The following is a 22955-nucleotide window of genomic DNA, read 5'->3' as shown; positions in this document are numbered from 1 at the left end:
CTTCTGTTAGAAAACAAAAAATGACTTCCTCTTTCTCTTTCGTAGTTGACGAATTGGCAGGAGATGTTCACGCATGCCTCTGGGTGGCATTGCAAGCAACAATGATTGACGTTCTTCCTCCAATTGTTAATTTTTGGAGACTGGACATGCTATTATTTTCAGATTTATCAGAACAAATCCCAACAGAAAATCGGGAAACTTATGGTTAATGTATCGACTATAGACCTTCCCATCAACTCAATTTAAACAGGAATACTTGTGTTAAGGCAGATATTTTCATGGCTGTTTAAACATGAAGGGGAAATTCGATTTAAGTGGTTAGCCAGCCACAAATAAATCAGATCTAGCCCTAATGTGCCTGTGCAAGTACAACCAAATACAATTTCAAGTCAAATCTGCATTAGACTTGAATTATCTCTCATCTCAGTGGCGCATCAATTTAAATTGTGTTGTTATTCTGTGCCCCAGAATAACATACAATTCACAGACCATTGGGTAAATATTCGTGGGATTGCAACAATAAATATATATATAGAATCATGTGTGTGATCTTACCTGGATGTAAACTATGGTACTATTACCCCCCCCCCCCCTCCAATGTAGTTTCCCCCCCCCCCTACCGTCTACCAACCTCCTCCAATGTACAGTTTCTTCGACAAATGTACTATTTTTTTTACTCTTCTTGTATCACAAACAGTACTGTATTTGTAAATCTGGTATGTCATAAATGTATGTCATGTTATGATGAATTGAAAATGGGGGACCCTGATGTAAACAAGACGAAAGTCTTTCTCTGGTCTGCAATTGTGTGTATTGAGCTGTACTGTATTGTACCCATTCTGCAATCTGTTAATAAAATGTTCAATCAATCAATCAATCAAACTGCTCCATAGACAATGAATGGGACAGTGACGTTAAAGAGTCATGATGAAGTTGAGTTCTCACACTCAAATGAGGTTTATTCAAGCATTGCCAACAGGTCACTCATTATCTGAACCAGAATTTGATTGAATTTGTAAGAGTGCCTCCTACAAATATTTGATGAGTTCACAAAGTCATTGCCCCATTCTGTATGAAACTGCCCCAGATTTACACCCAGGTGATGTCACAGATCCAGGGACTCTCTCTCTCTCTGATGTCTAAGTGGTGTTGTATGTTCACAAATTGTAAACACAAGTTTATGTTCACCATGGTACAGGAATAATGTGGGTGGCATTCCTCTTAAATATCATTTGAATTTAAAGAGAACTTACAAAATTTTAACTCCATCTAAAGTCATCTACAAGTAAGCTAGCAACCACTGCTGTCACCCGCTGTTAACACCTCCATTCCCTCCCGGTATCATATTACACAGAATAATATTGCTGTCGTTTAGTTTATTTATAATTCAGACATGGTCCCCAAAACGAATAGAAGTGAATGAGGAGAGGGCGGTTAGGTGGCCGAGCGGAGATTGCGTTCGTCACCAGCCCCGGAGCTGTGAGCTTGGCTGGCCGTCTGCACTAATACAATTGGCTGTATTAGAGGGTGGGAGAAGCTGGCGGGGTGGGTCCGGGTCGCGTGTTGCTTAATGACAGCCCTACAGTGCAAGAATGTGACAATTTGACCATGTGACCGCGGCAACGCGGGAGAGCGGCAGTGCGGAAATAGGCTGTCTCTAAGACAAACTCTAACCTTAACCAGCTCCTTAACAGCGCCTAAACTTAACCGTTCTAACCTTAACCAACTCCGAAACAATGCCTAACCTTAACCTTAACCATGCCTAACCTTAACCATAGAAAGAATATTGCCATTCTCTAAGACAAACTCTAACCTTAACCAGCTCCTTAACAGCGCCTAAACTTAACCGTTCTAACCTTAACCAACTCCGAAACAATGCCTAACCTTAACCTTAACCATGCCTAACCTTAACCGGCGAAAGAATACACGTTAAAAAAAAATCACGTTAAAAAAAGAAATTTGATGGGATTCGAACTCGTCAACAACGGACCGCAGGACCGCTGCTCTGCCAGGTGAGCTGAAGCGCCGAATGAAAATCATGGCGGATTACTAGGGCGGTTGCATAATTCCGCTCGCGCTCTGCCGCTCCGCTCTGCGGTTGCCGCGCCTGCCGCGGGGCATGGCGCAGCCAATCAGGGAAAACGCGGAAGCAAAAGCAGCACTGTAGGGCTGTCATTAAGCAATAGCCGTCCGGGTCGTTGTAAACAGCGACTCCTACAGTTCGGTCGGGGCGCCTGCTAAGCGCGGATAGGACTCGAGGGGGATAGTGTGGTCCTCCCACACGCTACGCCCTCTCGATGAGAATCCGCGCTGACAGGTGAAAAGAAGCGGTGATTGGCTGGACGTGTGTCGGAGGAAGCACGTGGTAGCCTCCACCATAGATATCTATAGAACATCTATGGCCTCCACTCTCCCAGATGATCTGACTGTGGGGGGTAAGTGCGCAGCAACCAGGAAGGGACTGGGAATTGGCATACGACTAACATTGGGATGGGAGAAAATCGGAGGAAAATGGAGGGGGAAAAAGACCAATAAAAAAAAAAAAAAAAAAAGTGAATGAGGAGCCTGACACCTGGGAGGAATGGTGGTGTTGACAGTAACAACCCATCATCTACACTCATTGCACACACATGCATCCACATGCACACTCACTTTTAAACAAACACTCACCTTAACACTACATTATATTTATCTATTATTAAAGAGATTTGCACTACATTCAGTTCTGTACCTCATTTCCTGCATTGAACCTCAGTTTACCAATTTTTACTCACTGTAACTAGGTTGTACTTTAGATTGTATATTATAATGTATATTCCTCTTTACTTACTGTTTTTTCTGTGTGAAGCACTCTCAGGGGCTCATACAGAACCAAGTATGTGTATTTTATTGTGATATTTAATAAACAAACTTGAAACTTGCTAGCTCACTTGTAGATTACTTTACATAATAATAATATAATAATACTTTACATCGAGGTAAGACTGATTATTTTTGACAGGTTCTACTGAAGTGAAATATCCCTTTAAGCAGAATGGAACACGGATACCATGTACAGTAAAACCCAATGTCAATTGCGCTCATAAATGCTGTGCACTTAGTATGGACACTATAGTCCTATGGTGCACACATTTACAGACAATACAACCTACTTTCAACAAGCACAGAGTTACTGGCTGACAACTGTACAGCCATCCCATAAAGAACATGCTGAATCAAGCCAACAACCAACCTTGAAAGATTTCCGTTGAGGAATATTGTGCAATTCGTTTATTGAATGACTGACAGTAGCGGGGTACCTCACTATGACATGAGATCTGTACCAAGCACAGTAAATATATTCAGTGTTTTACTTCTAGAGAATGTTTTAGTTTTTTTAATCCATGGATAATTAAGTATCAACATAAAGTATGGTTCCAAAAGTCTTAACCAGTCTTATTTTTTTTTAAAGCAAACAAAAAGACACACACACAAAGTAATCAAACAGAACATAGGTAGGTGTACAATGTTCATTTTAAATGTATGCATTCATACCTCAAATAATATTAAGATCACCAAACACGAATCACCAAAACATCAGTGAATTCACAGATGAATCATTCATAGAAAATAAATAATAAAATAAACTTGGTTCCATTAAGACGTTCAGGAATGTCTCTTTCTTTTTAGAGCAGGTCTGTGACTAGTAAGTTAATGATGTCTCTTAGAGAGGTCTGTGTTTCATTAGTAATGTTGTAAGCTGCGAGATACTGATTGTTGGGCAATTTTGAAAAAAGTAGAAAAGGCAGCACAAATCAATAAAAAACTATATCTCAAATTATTTTACTGTTCCTTAATTTGTATGTTTTTTCTTAGTTGTTTATTAAAACATTCTGGCCACAAAAATTGTATCTAAATTAAACTAGTAGTAAAATTAAGGTTTGGGGTCTTTATATTTATATTGATGAGTGCCGCCTTTTCTAATCTTTCTTTCAAGATCGTCCTACATTATTTTGGGCTGAATATCTCTGAGAAGCACAGTTGCTAGGGCTGACGCACAAGTTTTTCAGAACCTATCCAAATTTTTTATCTTCTGAGGTTACGATTCTTCTATTAAATGTATGCATTAAAATGTATTCATACTACAGAGCTCTAATTGTAGATTATACTGAATATATATATACTATAGTTTGGCTCAGAAATCTTTTTATGAAATGAGAATTGTATTTAGTGAATTGGGTCTAATTTTATATTCTGTATTGAGATTGTTACACCCCTAGCACCTGCCCTTCTATTTGTTTGTTTACATGATGCTGTTGGTGGCCAACAGTGAGCGAGAACAAAGTATGACAATGAGGGTCGACTCAAGTGTGATGTGTGAGGATGCAAAGCGGACATTTTCCACTGTGACTTTAAACACCACGAGAAACACTACTCATCTCTAATGCCGGGATCAGACTATATTTCTGTCTTTCACGGTGGTCACAGTGTCAGATTACCGGTAGGTTATCATAGCATCATAGAACCTTGCCGTGTGTTGGCCAGGAGACAGGGCACATTATGCATTTGTCGCCGCATGCCGCCTTGTCATGAAGTTCGCCAGGGATCGGGGAGGAAGGGTTTGGTTTGGAAACATTTTTGTCCAAAGTCAAAGAACACATTGCAGGAACTGTCACACTAGAGGGGAAAAAGGAAAACAATTCTAACATGCTAGACTTCTCGTCTGGGTGTCGTGGGGCGTCCCAGACGCCACATCGCTGTTCTTGTGATTATGTCGCTCCCGGCGTTCATAATCGGGCTGGAAATGTGTCGACTATGACAAAATCGTGTCAAAATCTGGCTGAATTTGTGTAGTCCGATCCCGGCATTTACCATATTCACACGCCGGCCAGGGTGGGAACAGGGTGAAAAGGAATCCCAACCTGAGCATGACATAAGAGCAAAATGACTATTGTGTGAATATCGTCAATAAGCTTCTACCTGTCATGCAGGCGTCTTCTAGAAAGCCGTGTAGAAAACATTGGTGTCCAAACAGCACTCTGGTTTCAACTGTTTTGACTGTTTATAGTTATACATTCCACATGTCAACGTCTAAAATAACAGTACTTTGATACATAAAAGATTGCATTGTTTAGGCAGATTCACTACAATATCTCAGAGAAATCAAAAAGGAAATTTCAGTAAATGTTTGTCGCTCCCAAGTGCTTCCCATTTTAAGTCTAAACATCCAGAGATCCCCACGAGAGCACTTCCAAAGTAACACTCTTAACATAAAGTTGGCTTTACAAAGCTTTTTTCCCCCCTCTATCGATCACATTCAACAATATCTATCTCTTCTGTCCTATCAGAGAGGAGAAACTAGCGTAGCCCTGTCAAAAGGAATGGACAATGACCTTAGTTTTCAGAGCCAGGGTGAGAAACCTCTCTTTGTTGTCAGTAAGGTCCATGATCCTGGGGACCCTGATTAAAAACAAAATGTATGACTTCAAAAATACACAGGTGTCAATCTGAAAATGAGGTTGCCCCCCCCCCCAACTGACTGATCCCAAGCCCTGCCCAATTTTCTTGACCCTCCAACCACAGCTGTTGCTTTCCTTAAGTCAAGCTCAAGAGGGAATGGACAAAATGGACCCACAGCAGCGATATTATAGAGTAAAATGAAGAAGGAAATGTGTTCCGTTGTCAAGATATCAAACCCCAACCAACTTCAACCTCTGTGATCCTAGCAGGGTAATTATGGTAAAGGCTAACCGCCTTGATTATTAGACTAACAAAAGTTCCTTAAAAATCTGCACGTGTGTCTACGGATAGTTTTGCGATTTTAATAATATTTGCTGTATCATCGTTGTTTGAAGCTCGTCTGAGGGCCAGTGAACACTCCAGAGTTACCCTCTGTAACCATTGCCAGTGTCCTGGAGAAAAGGTTTGTGCCTCTTAGCAAATGCCTTTAGTATTAATACTGTGGCTGGTGTTCTATTCCACGGATTCTATTGTCACCACGCATGGTCCTAATAAAACCACTCGGAATTCACTGTAGTACACTAGAAACGAAAAGGGGAAACATTTTAAAAAGACGAATACATCAATAATAAATTTGTTTTAATTTTCTCTTCCTAAAAAGTTGAGGTTTTGCAGATGGGACCATTTTCAGGACACTGGCAGCAGAGGTCAAGAGGCTAGGGGCTGGGGCTGGGGCTGGATCTGAACCTCTGTGAATCTACATTAGGGATGCCGCCGTTCTCAGTCTAATATTGTACGTTACGCCCTCCATGGTTCAATACGCACTTGTGAATTGCGACATTTTCGGTTTTGCAATTCAATTATATGTTACTAGTTTCCATGCATTGGATTTCTCTCCCAATTGGCTGTGTGTGTGTGTGTCTGTCTGTGTCTACGCTCTGGGATGAGGAAACCCCTCCCCCCGCAAGTAAATATCCAATCACTGCTCAGATGTTGGTAACAACAGCGATGCAGTCAGATTTCACACAACACTGGAACTTGGCGAACAGAGTTGAAAGGCAGCAGTTTGAGGATTTTTTTTTACAGTTTTGGCTTGAAAACAATGATGAGGGAATGAAAACAGTTAACAGAAAAATTACTACAAGCATTGTAGTAATGGAAACATAAATGGAAACACTTCCAATATGAGTGCACATCTGCGTCACCACCACCCAGCAACATCACTGTCTGGAAGCAGGACAGTCCAACAGGTAAGAACGTCAGTGAAAAAACAGCAGTCACGCTGACTAGCCTTATTTTATATTAAACAATACACCAGGAATGTGTCTGAATGGAAACTTCTTTTCTTCCAATAAGCAAAGTAAAGAAATGAATAATAGCATTTTCTTTCTCCCAACACACAAAATGTGTATTGAAACCAAACCGAACCGAAACTGTGACCCAAAAACAGAGGTACGTATTGAACCATGGGCTAACTGTATTGTTGCATCCCTAATCCACATCATGTTCAGAAAGGTCAACGGTCACACACACACACACACACACCACCCCCCCCCCCCCCCCCCCCCCCCCCCCCCACACACACACACACAAGCCTTCGCTCAGTGGTGGGAGTCTGCTCCTTGGTTCTGGTTCTCCTCGGCCATCTGGACCAGCTCGTTGACGGTGTGCAGCAGGCTGTAGCCGTGCTTCCTCAACAGACGATGGTTGAGCCTCTGGTCCCTGAAGCCCATCTCTAGCAGAACCGCCATCATGGACGGATCCTGCCTGGCCGCCGGGTCAATACCACGCTGAGGAGAGGAGAGAGGAGAGGAGAGGAGAAGAGGAGAGAGGAGAGAGGAAAGGAGTTTGTTTGGCCCCAAGGCAAAGATGTTCTACAACGTCGGTCCTTAAAGTGGGGTCCAGGAAAACCCCCAGAGTAGTTAAATGTCACTAATATTTACTAGAAGTAGCACAACACTTAATAATTAGGGATGTCCCGATCAGATCCACAGATCGGAATCAGAGCCGATCATGGCATATTATAATTGATCAACATCGGGTATATTAAGCCCAATCAAATTCAGATGCTTTTTTGTTATTTTTCTCTTTAACACTTTGAATGCCCAAAACGACATAACACGTGTTAGCAGCACGCCCCCTGAATGCCCACCACGACAATTAGCGTGATTTCTTTTTATTAGCGATCTGAATTCATATTTCATCAACCGAGTCTACCGTTGGGAAACCAGCCCCACCAGGCGCTCAGATGTGAAAAAAGCGCCCCCTATCGTCTCCCAGATGGTAATGCACCCTTTTGGAATAGACTCAATGAAAATGGATGAGAAAAAAAAACTCCGGAATCCACATTTTACTTCTCACGCATGTACCCCGAGACGCTCGGAGTCATTGTGGACCATCAGAACAGCGTGTAATATGTCTTTACAGTACGTAGCATTGGATCAATAAAAGGATAGATTTTTGGAATCAGGAATTGGAATAATCTTTTTGGATACCATCTGATCTCAGGTAAGGAATCTATTTTACCAGTCTTAGGATAATCAGACCTGTTTTCACAGAGATATAAGCTTTTCCCCTATGTGTGATATGGCTGTTTGGCTGTGCGAGCGATCAGGAACTAAGAGAATCGATTTTCAGCGTGCATACGTACACATATACTATCGATAATCTAGCGTTTATTTGAAAACGATTCATAAATAGGCCGAAAAATGACAACGTTCCAGAATATTCCAGTACAGGGCGTTTATCACGGATTCTTTTTATTTTCCGTGAAAACGAGGGCTTTTCAAAATGCTATAAAACGGAAATGAACCGATAAAAAAACAATCCGCTTCGACAATGTTGACTGGAAAATGAGTAATTGATAAGCGACGACTTGTATTAAGTGTAGTGAGGAAAGGGGGACACTGTTCCACTGCATAGATCCTAATGTGAAACACTGTGATTTGCCATATCTTGCTATGCTCGCTCATGCCTGTATTTTTTATGTCCGTTCTATTTTATAATTTTTTGACTATTTTTAAACTGAATCATTTTAAACTATTTTTACTATTTGTGTTACTGAAAACTGTAAGCGGAGAGCCTATTGGGATGCTAGATCCTAATGTGAAACACTGTGATTCTACCTGTCTATCTTTTTATGCTCGCTTATGCCTGTATTTTTTGCTGTTGTGAAGCACTTTGAACTGCAACCTCTGTATGAAAAGTGCTATACAAATAAAGTTATTATTATTATATGGGAATGTGTGAAAGTGAAAACCTTCTGGCAAGATGTTATTGATCTGATCGATCAAATTTTATCAAAGAAGTTGCCATTGAATCCCAAGCTTTTTATTCTTGGTTTATATCCTACCACCCCACATCTACAACGCAAAGAGTTTAGATTTATAGATATGTGCATATTACAAGCAAAACGTGTAATAGCTCTTAATTGGAAAAATGTTGATGGACCAAGTTGAGCTTATAGGACTAGATATTACAATCCCTTAGATAATCAGCACTTTTTTGAATGGGGTAGTGGTAAAAGCTTCACTGGGGTCTTCAGGTGGGCACCCTCCTTCATTGGTGTTTCGTTGACAGGCCCACGACACCTCCGAAGGGCTCAACGGCAACACCTGGCGTCCCAGGTGTGCCCCCCTCTGCTTTTACCCCTCGATGGTCATTTTGCAGCCCAATTGGGGTCCTTTCTCTTAATCCATAGCCATCTGCTGCTTCGTTCGGCAGCCTCTGACAGTGTTTTGACAGCTTGTCGGAATGCCTGTCCTCGCACTCCCATCCCCTTAAGAAGCTTGGTTGTGGACATGGCAACAAATCCTCTAGAACCAACCTCCACCGGAAGCACCTGGGCACGCCAGCCGCGTTGTTCTGCCTCGGCTGCTATGTCGGAGTACTTCAGTCGTTTACGTTCATATGCTTCACCAACTGCAGCCTCCCATGGTACAGTTAGTTCCACAATGAATACAGACTTCTGGGAGGTTGACCACAAGACCAGGTCCGGCCTGAGGTTAGTTGTAATTATCTCAGGCGGAAAGATTAGTTTCTGATCCAAGTCAACCTGCATTCTCCAAGAATTGGTATGTGGATTAAAGAAATGGCTTCAAATATGTCAATGGAAAAGATGGTGTATATTGTTAGACGTAAACAAAACATTTTTGATAATGCCTGGGGACCATTTGTGTACTTCTTAAAGCATAATACGAATGTTGGGAACTTGCTTCAAAAAGAACAGGATTAGGGGGAGTACTGTGGGACAACTCTTATTATTGTGTAAAAACGACAAGAAACACCCTTTACTTAATGTGTAAAACATTTTGGTTGTATTATTATTTATTTACGTTTATTTTTTATTATTTAAATCTGTATCCTTCCTATGTGAACCTGTTTTTGAAGTTAATTATTATTTTGTGTGGGGTGGGGTTAGGGGAAGGAGAACGGGGTGAAAATGTTTGCTGAATACTGCTCTGCTGATATACATGTTGTAATTTGCAAACTAAAACCCAATAAATATATTGTTAAAAAAAAAATTGATAAGCGACGGGCAGATTAGACACATAGCCATAATTTAAAACATAGATTAGGCGATATTAACGCTAACATTGAAGTGGTTGATGGGCATTCATGGGGGTAAAAAGGAAAACACGGCCGGCTCTGAAAGTGTTAAGCAGGACTATTAAATTACCAAGCATATCTTACCTACATTTAAATGGTTTGGCTTACTTTAATATACGTGAAGGGTGCAGTGTGCTGCTATATCATCTCTAGGACAATATCGGATCGGGACTCTGTATCGGCCAGGGTTTCCGTTAGAAAAAATTGTTGCCGGTCTCCGTGACCTGCAAGATTTCAATCTACCGGACAAATGAGATTAATTCCGGTCATAGTTTATTGAGCTTTAAAACAATTGATAGGCAGGCTATATAAAGAATGTCATCCTCAAGGCATGTAGATTTATAATATTATTACTTAAAACTAGGCTACTTTTGCGTATACAGTCATTAATATATTCCAAATAAAATAAGTCCCTCAATACTCCGTGCTGCTGCTGACTTGAAATAAAATAGACCGCGTATGTGGGCAGTCGGTCCGACACTAAACAGCAGTCTGTTATAATCACATTTTTATGAGCTAACGAATTCCGTTATATTGGACATTTGTATTAATTATATCAAGCGAAGAACTGAGAAAGCAGAGAGAGACGGCAACATTATCGTGGTTTGCGTGACGACTCTCTCCACCTCGCAACGACTTATTTGCAAAGAGTATGGCGCTGCAGAGCAGCTGATTCAGCTGTTATTGGCTCTTTTCTGGGAACCGCACAGCAGCGCCCCCCACCCAACATTGGCTGAAAATGGCTGAATTGGAGTACTGCTGGAATACTGCATTGTGCTGCTGCTGCTCCGGCTCTGCAGCTTCACAAAAGTTCGCACACCCAGCACTAAGCTCTCGCTGACAACGTCGTTGTCATTATTAGAAGCAACGAGGAAACAAATGTAATGATCGTTTCGTTCATCGCATAGGCTATTTAATTTTAGCCTATTTTAATACAATTCAAATAATCAAATTGTGCTTAGACTCAGGGAATTATTTTCACCGGACATTAAGACCGGAGAGATTAAATGTCGGACTTCAACAGATTTTGCCGGTCAAATACCGGTAATTACCGGCTAACGGAAACGCTGGTATCGGCAGATACTCAATATTAAATTACTTGGATCGGGGGCAGAAACACTAGATCGGACATCCATAATAATGACTCACAGCTGTCTCCACTGTTATCTCCCCACCTACAGCATAGATGGAATTCTGTACTAAATCCTATTCAACTTTCTTCTCACATAGGGGTCCCTGGGACAAGGTCTCATCCAATAGGAGTCCACCGCTTGTTGCCTACAGTGTGTTGAGGGTCCTCAACATGAAGACGTTTGAGAACCAATGTTCTAGATAGAACACTGACTAGTAATAATCTGCCTATTCAATCGCTAATTTTAAGAAGCTCCTACAAACCTGTCTTTACTCAAAGGCATGACCAATTGAGCATATTCATATGGTGGCCATTTTGCTCTTATGTCACACTCAGGCTGAGTTCCCAAGGTGGGAACAGAGTGGAAAGGAAGCATCACACAAGAGCAAAATGGCTGCTGTGTGAATATGGAGGTGAATCACAGTGGTGTATTTGAAACTCCAGACCCAAATACAAACTGGGTTAAATGTACCCTTATAGAGTCAAATATACACTGATAAAATCAGGCATTGTGTCATGTGCATGTACGTGTGTGCTGCTTTATTTGTGTGTGTGTGTGTGTGTGTCTGTGTACTTGTTTAACTATACTTGTGAGAACCGACCCTTGATAAAATCACCTTTATGTGAGGAAATTGTGGCCGGACTTCACATCAAAAAAACGTCTTCTTATCGGGTTAAGGGTTAGAGTTAGATTAAGGTAAGGGGCTAGGGAATGAAAGTCAATGCAACTTCCTCACAAGTATAGTAAAACAAGTCTATCTGTGTGTGTGTACCTGTATGGAGCAGCTGGGTCCCGTGAAGAGAGCCTTATATGCAGATGCCGCCACGGAGAGAGCGCCCTTGACTAGTCCCTCTGTGATACCCCCTTGGCTCCTAATACAAACACAGGGGGGTGCATTTTTAACATTCAGTATCTGTAGGGAACACTGTGTTCTGTTTGGCAATACTTTCATAACACACACAGAACCACACAAACCAAGCGTGTCAGCATATGCCGTTGCTGGTGGTTTTTTCATCACAGGGTTCAACCCGCCTGTGGTGTAACGACACACACATTTTCAGAGGCGATGGGAATTTCGACGTCGGGTCAAGTTTAAATTCTTTATCAGTTAAAATGTAATTCATTATAGATCCCAGGCAAGCAATCATTATAAACTGGCAGGGAAAGTGTACGCAGTTCCTTCATAATGAGCTGATGTTTTAGTTCAAGGACTATGGTCATGTGGTTGTGTAAGTAAGGCATTGTGGAGGGAACCCTTGGTTTGTCCCAACAATAGCATTTAACCTACATGTACTTTGCACTATGCAAAAGTATTAAACCTGTATTGATCAACGAAGACATAAATGATTGATGAGTCCGGTTCCACCACAGCATGAAAGGGTTAATGTGATATGGTACCTGGCCTGCAGAGCGTTACTGCGTCTGGGGTTAAAGGGTTAATGTGATCTGGTACCTGGCCTGCAGAGCGTTACTGGGTCTGGAGTTAAAGGGTTAATGTGATATGGTACCTGGCCTGCAGAGCGTTACTGCGTCTGGGGTTAAAGGGTTAATGTGATCTGGTACCTGGCCTGCAGAGCGTTACTGGGTCTGGAGTTAAAGGGTTAATGTGATCTGGTACCTGGCCTGCAGAGCGTTACTGGGTCTGGGATTAAAGGGTTAATGCGATCTGGTACCTGGCCTGCAGAGCGTTACTGGGTCTGGGGTTAAAGGGTTAATGTGATCTGGTACCTGGCCTGCAGAGCGTTACTGCGTCTGGGGTTAAAGGGGTAATGTGATCTGGTACCTGGCCTGCAGAGCGTTACTGGGTCTGGGGTTATACGTCTCAAAGGCACTGGATGCTGATCCTGCAGACCTGGACAAACCTGATGATACTGTAGCGAGAGAGAGAGAGAGAGAGAGAGAGAGAGAGAGAGAGAGAGAGAGAGAGAGAGAGAGAGAGAGAGAGAGAGAGAGAGAGAGAGACAACACGTTAAGAGGAACAAACCTTTCTGCTGAAATAACAAAACTAAAATGACTATAGATGTGGTTGTTTCCCGTCTTCCAAGGAATGGAACAACAGGGGCCAATCAAAGTGTATTTCCTCATCAGTCAAAACAGACTCCAACAGATCCTCAAAAGACAAAACAGTTATCCTGAAGAAGTGACTAGACTTATTTGGCCAATGAACTGAAGAACCTTCTCAAATAAAAATAAATGTGGTTCTATATGATTTCAGCCATTTTCCCATCGACCATCCCTTGAACTGACCTTAAAGGCCCACTTGCATGTTGTATTTTTGTGACTAGGCTAACGGTGACTTTCATGAAGAGGGGGAAAAAAAATCAAAATCGACCCAGTTTTAGCTTTTTTTTTCAAGCATTTTGTCCGCCCAACCACAACCACCACTCACGTGGATATTTTATTCATTTATTTTTTAAATCTTTTTCCCCCTCCTCTTTTTTCCGATTTTTCTCCCATCCCACTGTTAGTCGTTATGCCAATTCCCAACTCCCTTCCTGGTTGTTGCGCACCCCCCCTACTGTTGGTCCGAGAGGCCGGAGACTATCACATGCTATCCTCCGACACATGCGCAGCCAGCCGGCAGCCAGCCTGGCAGCTCAGATTCTCACTGGGAGAGTGTAATGTGTGGAAGGTCACACTACCTCCCTCCAGATCCTTCCTTCGATGAGCAGGCGCCCCGACCGAACTGTAGGAGTATTTTTCTGTTCACAACGCCCAGGACCCACCCATCAGCTTTCCCACCTTCTAATACTGCCAATTGTATTAGTACGGACGACCAGCCAAACTGAAAACAATGTGGAGAGCTGGATTCGAACACGCGAACCCAGCGTCATGTGGATATTTTAATCCATGGTTCATAACGTGCGTGTGTCATCTTAATGATGACGTCACACAAGGTACAGGGAAGAAGGGGGTCTGAGAATCACACGCAGGTAGTGGCAGGAAGCAGAGCCTTCTTGTTATTACTAGCCGAGGAATCTGTGGCTATCTGTTTCACCTAACACTATTGCTCCGTGATCATAGCCATTTATCTCTAAAGCTAACCACTATTTGTAAAAGCCACAACCACGTTACCATATTTGTAAATACTATGTAAATCATTGTGTCGTTGTACATAGTGTATATAACGTTAGTAGCTAAGTTAGCTAGCTTGCTAGCAAGCATTCCCGAAACTCCTAACATGCCCCGATTTAAAATGGTTCTCTCCTCTTTGTATACCTTTGTCCTCACAAACAAAGTATTCTGCCAGGGAACTTATGGACACGACAGTGTTTGAGCTTGTAACGTTAACGTTAGTTAGCTATCGTGGTAGCCCGTTTCGTGACTGTGATGCACCGAGTGCTATCCGAGGGGCTACTATCATATCAACATGCCGTGACGTGTAGCTTGCTAGCCGGCATGATGCGTGCAGTGCTTTGCCCCACAGGTCTGAGAAGAGGACCTGCACATTTTACTCGTTCGCCAAACTCTTTTACATGGCCCGATTTAAAATGGTTCACGACAGTAGACATAATGCTAACGTTAGCGGGGTAACGTTAGCCAGAGCCATATAGCCAGCTTGGTACTATGACCCGGACGGGGATCAGGCGACATCCCACAGACCAATAGCGCTGCTGTACTGAACAACAGGCTGCCTAGTGGTAAATGTAGTTCTTTTTTTACGACATTAAAAACCTTATAACTACCTTGTTTCAACCAAAAATGCAGTTGTAGCTGGTCCATCAAAGTCTCTCCAACGATTAAACCCATTTGCGTCTTGTAAGGCGTCCATTTGGATCAAGGAAATGGCTTTCTGCACTCGTCAAACTCCATTGTAGTGGATGAGAGGTAGGGGAAAGTTACCTGCAGTGACGTTACGGCACTGATAGCATCCGATAAGCTTTTTGATTGGCTCCATACATGTTATTCGTGCGTGGACATTTTTAACCCTTTCTGAGTGGAATTTCCGGCGTCAAATGGAAAAAAATAAATAATGAAATTAAGTTCAAGTCCAAGTTCTTTAGATACCAATGATGTAAACTACCCATAATTGAAGAGTAGGGTTTAACCTGAAAGTGGGCCTTTAAAAGGAACACACCAACATTATGGGAAATGTGCTTATCATCTTCTCCAGAGTCAGACAAGAAGATAGATACCAATTTCCTCTCTATCTGGCAGCAAGCTAGCCTAGCTTGGCACAATGAATGGAAGCGGACAGCACCGGTAGCCTAGCTTAAACTCCGGGAGAGGTGTTAGTTAGCCAACGCCTAGGCTAACCGATACTGTCCACTTCCGTGGATTGTGCTAAGCTAGGCTAATGTGCAGTTGGCGTGTTGCTTTAAATCTGCTTTCTTATCATCCCCAGGATTCCTTGCATTTAAAGCCCTGGTAGCAGTTACCCAGGAACAACCCACGTCAGCTGTTGATGTAAATGAGTCATCCCAAGTTGATTGACCCGGGTTACATCGCAGGTCTTACCGGGTTTGGCTTTGTGTGACAGGGTTTATGGTCGGCCTGTGTCAAGAGGCAGCGCTGCCTTGGCTTTGGTTACGGTGGGATAGTGTGACATAACAGGGCTATAAAAGGGTGGTATTCGTGTGAAGTTGTACACTGTAAGTAGTTGTTTGAGGCTTCCATTTGGGGGGTAAAATAAAACAAACTCTGCAATGTGAAAGAAGTACTGAGCATCATGTCATCTGCTGTATTTGAGCAACAAATGGACACACGTCCTTTTAAACTGCAACAACACATTTGAGATGTGACAGGAAAAAAGTATTAATGGTAGTGATTTGGCACCTAGCTGTTATTGTAGCCCTGATAAAAAAAATTAAAAATAAAAAATGTAAGCGGGATGGTCCACGTTTAACTCAATCAGTGCCGGGCTATTACTATTAGACTGGGCCCGCTGTAGTTAGGCCAGCTTTCCATTACAACTTTTCACTGTGCGTCAAGTTGTTTGTAGAGCTAAATCTAGGGCTGGGCGATATGGCCTAAATATGATATCACGATATTTTCTGACCTTTCGCCGATACACGATACACATCACAATGTTTTTCCTTTTTTCCCCAAACAATTCATTATTAGGCTTACCAAGACAGTATTTGAGTTTGCAAGCTAACATTAAAGACAAAAGACTCATGCTGTAACTGAGGGGTTACAAAACCCTGACTGTATTAAAGATTGTGATATATTAAACCACTGCTAGTTATGTACTTTAATTACTGGCCAAACAGTACATCAAATATTGATGGTGAACACTCACAAGAACACGGCATTGACACAGAAATTCTATTGGAGGGTCACACAGAGGAATGTTATCCTAAAGTTTCCGGTATAGGATGTGGTAGACGTGTTTCTCCACGCTGCAACTCCCCAACTTTACAAACCTATGCTAAAAAGCCTCATTGATACTTTATTATTATTATTTTTTTTTACTTTCTTTCTTCGGATATTTTGCTACTAATGAATTTTTGGCTGTGACAGGCATAATGGCATCGAAATGGCCAAAGAACAAGGACACTAGGGACGCGGATCTACCATTCACAAACGACGAGCCGACGGATTTGACGAGCATTGCCATACTAATTCAGAACCTCACGCTCGAATTCAGAGTCTCCGCCGCCTCGGCCGACTCCAAACTAGATAACCTCCAGTTATCCGTGGCTGACCATGCCAAGCGTCTGACATCCTTGGAGGATGGACTTAATACATGGTCCGATAGGATGGTGAGCTTAGAGGCTAGGTGTTTGACTCTGGAGGAGAGCAACGCCAAACTGAAGAACAAGCTTATCGATGTTGAGTCGCGTGGCCATCGGTCAAACATACGCATAATAGGGCTAGACGAGTCTATCCAAAGCGACCGACCCAATGATTTTTTTTGCCGAGGTGCTGGTGGAAATTCTGGGCAAGGAAGTGCTTGCTACACCACCCGAACTTGATCGCTGCCACAGGGCGCTGACGGCCAGACCAGCCCCTGGCTCCAGGCCCCGGGCGGTGATCGCCTGCCTACACCGCTTCAGAACCAAGGAGATTATTATTCGGGAGGCTCGGAAGAGGAGAGGTTCGCTGACCTACAGGGGGAAACCTGTGCTAATCTTCGAGGACTACTGCCCCGAAGTGTTGGAACAACGCTCCCGCTACCGAGATGTTATGGGATCCCTCTACCAGCAGGGATATAAACCATCCTTATGGTACCCAGCGAGACTCTTCATCAAAGACAAAGACGGCGCAAAAAGACATCTTGCTTCACCTAAGGAAGCTACAGACTTTCTGAAGAAACAACACACATCGACTCCAGCAGAGTGAAACTTTGGGTAACACACCGAGCACCACGACTCTATAGTTATATCTCCGTGCTTTCATCCTTAGACGGCTAAAGTTGGGACATATGTCGCCGGGGAGCCTCTTCTCTCATTTAATTTTTTTTTTCTTTTTTGCTCGTTTTGTTTACAACGTTATATGGATAATTGTATCTGCTATTTGCCGTGGTACTAGCGCTATGCTCTCCGTTCCAAGTAAATTGTACATTTGTATTTACTCTGAGCTATGCTTATCGATATTATTTATATTTTGTATTGCTTTTGTGCATGACACGGTTTATCCTACCCATGTCTACTTTGGGTAACACACTAAACATCACGACTGTCTGTCTATCTCCGTGCTTAGATGGGTGATGTTGGGACATTGTGTGTCGCTCGGGAACATCGCCCGTATTATTATTTTTTTTTGTTTTGTTTATTTATAATAGTTTCCACTGCAAATCGTGCATTTTGTTTACTCTAAGCTATGCTTATCGATATGATTTCTATTTTGTATTGCTCCTGTGCGTGACGCGGATTTATCGTCTTGTTTATCATGGAGGTATATATATATCTATGATATTTATGACCGTCGCCGAGTTGCTCCTGCTTACTTATTTCATGAATGGGGGTCTTGTAATTTCATTGGCCATGCTCTTTCACTATAGTTAAACGTCACGCCCAGCACCTGGCTGCGTCGGTGACCAGACGCGTCACTATCTGCTCATTTACATGTTGAACTCTGAACTCGCTGTGATGGCGGACGAACTCATGCACATCGCCCCCACCCGGTGCGGCAAACTAATTGCACTACCCCCAAACTGCAGGCAAAGGTTTGATTGATTGGTTGGAGGTTTTGCTGGCGGTTTGCAGAGTGGGTACAATGCAGTATGGCCCAATGGTTGTTGATGGGATGCAGAACAGATAAGGACTGGTCTTGTTTACATCAGGGCCCCCCTTTTTCTTTTTCTTTTTCTTTTTCAATCTTAATTCATAATATTTGTTACATGCAGATATATAGTGCTGTGGCAACCATACATTTATGACATACAGGAGAATACATACATTTGAGGGGGAGGAAACTGTACATTGGCAGGTACCCTCTGCTCTGAGTTTTAAGAGCATACTTTAAGAAATAACAGACTAATAGTCAATGTTGCGCCCTCCCCAGTTTGCAGGATGTGCTGCCCATTGGTTATCATTCAGTTGTGGGTGTGTGTGTCGACTTGTTTAAACTTAATTAAACCACTACGGTTTAACAATAATGATAATAATTATTATTATTGATATTATTATTATTATTATTATTATTATTATTATTATTATTATTATTATTATTATTATTATTATTATTATTATTATTTTTTTTTTCTTCTCCTCTCTACCTTTTAGAGGCATTTAATTATACTTTTTTTTGTTACTGTTGTGGGAGCGTGGCGTGTAGCCACTGAGAAGGAAGTCTGCTTTTTACCTGGCTGTTTGCATTTTAGTTTGCAGACGACCAGGTGGGATGCAGCTTAATCTCCGGATAGGAGAAGTTATAGTAGTGGGGGGAAGGGGGGAGGGAATGGGGGATTGTGTTTTTTGTTTTTCTTTTCAGTCGACTCGCTCTGTTTTATTTTTGTTTTCACGCTCACGCTCGGTACTCAATGGAACCTTAACAAGTGAATATGTATCTATTATAGTTTTCTACTCCAAACGAATTACATTCAACCAGACTGCATCCCTTTTAGACTATGGCTAATTTGAATATCCTGATCTGGAATACAGGGGGTCTCAATATACCACATAAACGCACAAGTGTACTAACGTGGCTAAAGAGGAAGCAAGTGGATCTGGCTTTGCTGAGTGAAACTCATCTTTTATTGGCGGATAATGCAAAATTGGCAAATAAATTTTATCATAACATAAGTTCTTCTTCTTTTGGCACCAAGACCCGAGGGGTAGCCATAGTGGCGAAGAAAAATTTGAATATTAAACTGTTAGATGTGTGGTCTGATGCAAATGGTCGAATCACTATTGCTAAAATAGAATGCTCTAACCGGAAAATTGCGCTGATTTCTGCATACGCCCCTAATTTGTATGACGCTAACTTTTATGCTGCACTAACTTCAGCTATGTTGAAACTACCTGATTACTCTTTAATAGTAGGAGCTGATTTTAATGCAGTTTGGGATCCATTGATCGATAGATCCAATCACACGGAAAACTCTGATCAGAAGCAAGCTACCACAGCCCTACAGGCCTGGTCTAAGGACACAGGGGTAATTGATATGTGGCGTTTGCTCAACCCATCTGCGAGGGATTACTCCTTCTTCTCGTCGAGACATAAGACCTCTTCCAGAATTGATTATGTTTTTTCTTCCCCACATCTCTTTGATAGCTTTGATGTTGACTTAGTGCCCATAGCACTCTCAGACCACAAAGGTATCCTCCTCAAAGGTTCACTCAGTAAAATAACATCCCGTGCCCCTAGATGGCGTTTTAACTCAACACTTCTGAAAAACGGAGAGTTTAACTTGCAATTTAAAGAGAAGCTCACTGAATTCCTACAGTTTAATGTTGGCTCTGTACAGGACCCCAGAATCCTATGGAATTCGGTTAAGGGATTTATCAGAAGTAACACTACTCTCTTTGCATCTAATCTCCGCAAGGGACGTCTCTCCAAGCTAGAGGAACTGGAAAAGCTTCAAGCCATGTTGATCTCTTCCTTGCAGCACAACTACTCTAATCGACTGGAGCTTCAAATTAAGGTAGTGAAAAAAGAGATTAACTCTATTTTAAGACAACAATCAGAATTTCAGATGCACAGAACAAGACAGCACTACTACTTTCACGCCTCCAGGCCTAGTCACCTATTAGCTATGAAGATTCGTGCCAGTGAGCAATTTGCGGATATCCCTTCCATTAAGAACCAACAGGGGGAGGTAACCACCAACCCAAAAAAGATTAATGATACATTTCGTTGTTTTTATTCCAATCTGTACAAGTCAGAGGTGGTCTTTGATCATACCAAGCTGGAGGATTTTCTTGATCAAATCAATCTACCACAGATCTCAGAAGATAGTGCTAGGTTGTTAGCTGCACCTATCACGCTGGTTGAACTTAGAGAGGCGATTGCGGATATGCAACGGGGCAAGGCTCCCGGATGGGACGGCATTCCACCGGAACTCTATCTTGCATTCTGGGATGTACTCTGCCCCTTATTACTCTCAATGATCTTACACTCAATCAAAGAGGGCAATTTTTCTAGAGATGTCAATATGGCGCTTATATCTGTTTTACTCAAGAAGGATAAGGACCTCACCGAATGTGGCAGCTACAGGCCCCTAAGTCTCCTCGGAGCCGATCTTAAGCTATATGCCAAGGTTCTAGCCACCAGACTTCAAAAGCACATGACATCTCTAGTTCACCCTGATCAGACCGGCTTCATAAGAGGCCGCCTGGTTACTGACAACATCAGACGGTTACTGCACGTGATCAATGCCAGCAAGGATATTGCAGCCCCTACAGCGGTCATATCCTTGGACGCAATGAAGGCATTTGACAGATTGGAGTGGTCTTACTTATGGGCAGTTCTCAGAAGGATGGGGTTGGGTGAGGGTTTCATTCATATGATCAAAGTATTATACACTGAGCCTTCGGCCATGATCTTAACGGGAAAGTTCTGTTCGCCACTCTTCTCTGTCTCGCGTTCTTCTAGACAGGGTTGTCCTCTTAGTCCCGGACTCTTCGCTTTATCCCTCGAACCCCTAGCTCAATACATAAGACAATCCCAAATTATGTCTCCTATTTCAATTCAGGGCACACATCATCATATTAGCTTATACGCAGATGATGTACTCCTGTTTATGCAAAATCCCTCCATCTCTCTACCTCATCTGCTCGGCGTGATAGATGAATTCGGCAGCCTGTCCGGCTTTAAGATCAACTGGCCAAAATCTGCTTTTCTTCCACTTAATGAGCCTGCGAAGGCTACCATCTTACCGGCAAACATGCTTATGGTGGAGCACTTTAAATGTCTCGGGATTGAAATATTCCCCACTATAGGCCAGACGGTAAGGTATAATTACTCCAGCTTGGGTGACAGGATTACGAATGACTTTAACAGATGGTCCAAATTAAAAAATTCATTACAGGCCCGTGCGTCAATAATTAAAATGAATATTTTACCCAGAATTAACTTTATCAGCTCCATGCTCCCGTTACCTCCTCCTGTTGGTTACTGGCAGAAATTGCACTCTGCCTCGTATAAATTCGTTTGGAACAATAAACGCCCGCGCTTGAAGAGATCAACTGCCCAAAGGAGTAAACTCGATGGGGGCTTAGCATTTCCAGACTTTAAATATTATTTTCAGGCTTTCTCTCTGAGACCTTTGATCACTTGGTTTGATGCTCAAGCAGCTGTATCTTGGCGACCATTGGAGGAGAAGTTGGTGTCTCCATATAGACTTCAGGATATTGTGTATACCAACATATCAATTAAACAATGTAAATTAAGATTTGGCCCTTTAATCACACATGTGATCCAAACTTGGCGTGACACTCAGAAAGTGGGTACAAACCGCCATCAATGGCACACGCATTCCCCTCTATTTAATAACAATCTTCTCCTTATTGAACAACAACCTATTAGGTACCCTAGATGGGAAAAGAAAGGTATCCACACATTGGGGGATATCTTTGATAACTCTGGCCTCCGATCTTTCCAGGATATATCCAACGGATATGATCTCCCCGGAACCTCCTTTTTCTTTTATTTACAAATAAGAGCAGCTCTGAAGGCTCATGGCGTGCCATGGGATGCTCCACTAGTGCATCACCGCTTTCACAAGTTCTTTTATGACAAGGAGACATCGAGAGGCTTTGTCTCTGACTTTTATCGCCATTTACTCATGACCTCGTATAAAGAGCTCCCCCTGGATACGATTTGGAGAAAGGATGTTCCGGAGTTGGATGTAGATTTTGATTGGGATGCAGTCTGGGAAAATGTTCGGTTATCCTCACACAACCCAGATCACCAACAGATTCATCTGAATTTTATTCACAGGACTTATTTAACCCCTAGACGATTGAATTCAATGGGTCTCAGACCTGACTCTCTGTGTACCTTGTGTCCAAGTGGCGCCACAGGTACATTTATGCATATGTACTGGGAATGCCCTCCTGTTGTGATTTTTTGGGAAAATGTTACATATCAGCTCTCAGACATTTTCTCTCTAACCATACCTGTATCTCCTTCTGTACTATTACTGAATGATCTCTCTAAATTACCGACCTCTATACAGGTGAAAAAACTAATTTTGGCCGGCCTCACAGCCGCAAAAAAATTGATTGCCTCACGTTGGTTTCATCCAGATAGACTCTGTCCAAAGGTATGGTTTCTCACCTACCTTGACGTGATCTATTTGGAGATATCCACGGCACGTGTTATAGGGGTTAGGGAATCTGATATCGTAATTTGGTTGGCTACAGTGGCAAAGTTGAGGGAACGCAT

The 22955-nt window shown here is 42.4% G+C and overlaps 1 protein-coding gene across 4 annotated transcripts in view; it reads right to left on the bottom strand.

Moving 5' to 3' along the window:
* Positions 1–3495: 3495 nt before the first annotated feature.
* The window catches only part of nbr1a (NBR1 autophagy cargo receptor a), a 58864-nt gene continuing 39404 nt past the window's right edge, over positions 3496–22955 (bottom strand). For 2 of the 4 annotated variants that reach the window (XM_084323702.1, XM_084323703.1), the window contains 3 exons: positions 12964–13051; positions 11953–12052; positions 3496–7229 (listed from right to left, as the gene is read on the bottom strand). In XM_084323702.1, coding sequence (XP_084179828.1) covers positions 7041–7229; positions 11953–12052; positions 12964–13051 — 377 coding nt within the window. In that variant the 3' untranslated portion in view covers positions 3496–7040. The remainder of the gene's footprint in view (positions 7230–11952; positions 12053–12963; positions 13052–22955) is intronic. The other 2 variants (XR_014620197.1, XM_084323704.1) reach the window with 2 other exon arrangements.

The sequence above is a fragment of the Notolepis coatsorum genome (genome assembly GCF_963971535.1).
Source record: "Notolepis coatsorum genome assembly, chromosome: 10".
In the NCBI taxonomy this organism is placed as follows: Eukaryota; Metazoa; Chordata; class Actinopteri; order Aulopiformes; family Paralepididae; genus Notolepis; species Notolepis coatsorum.
The sequence above is the reverse complement of the archived record's forward strand: the minus strand, read 5'-3'. Positions and strand labels throughout refer to the sequence as shown.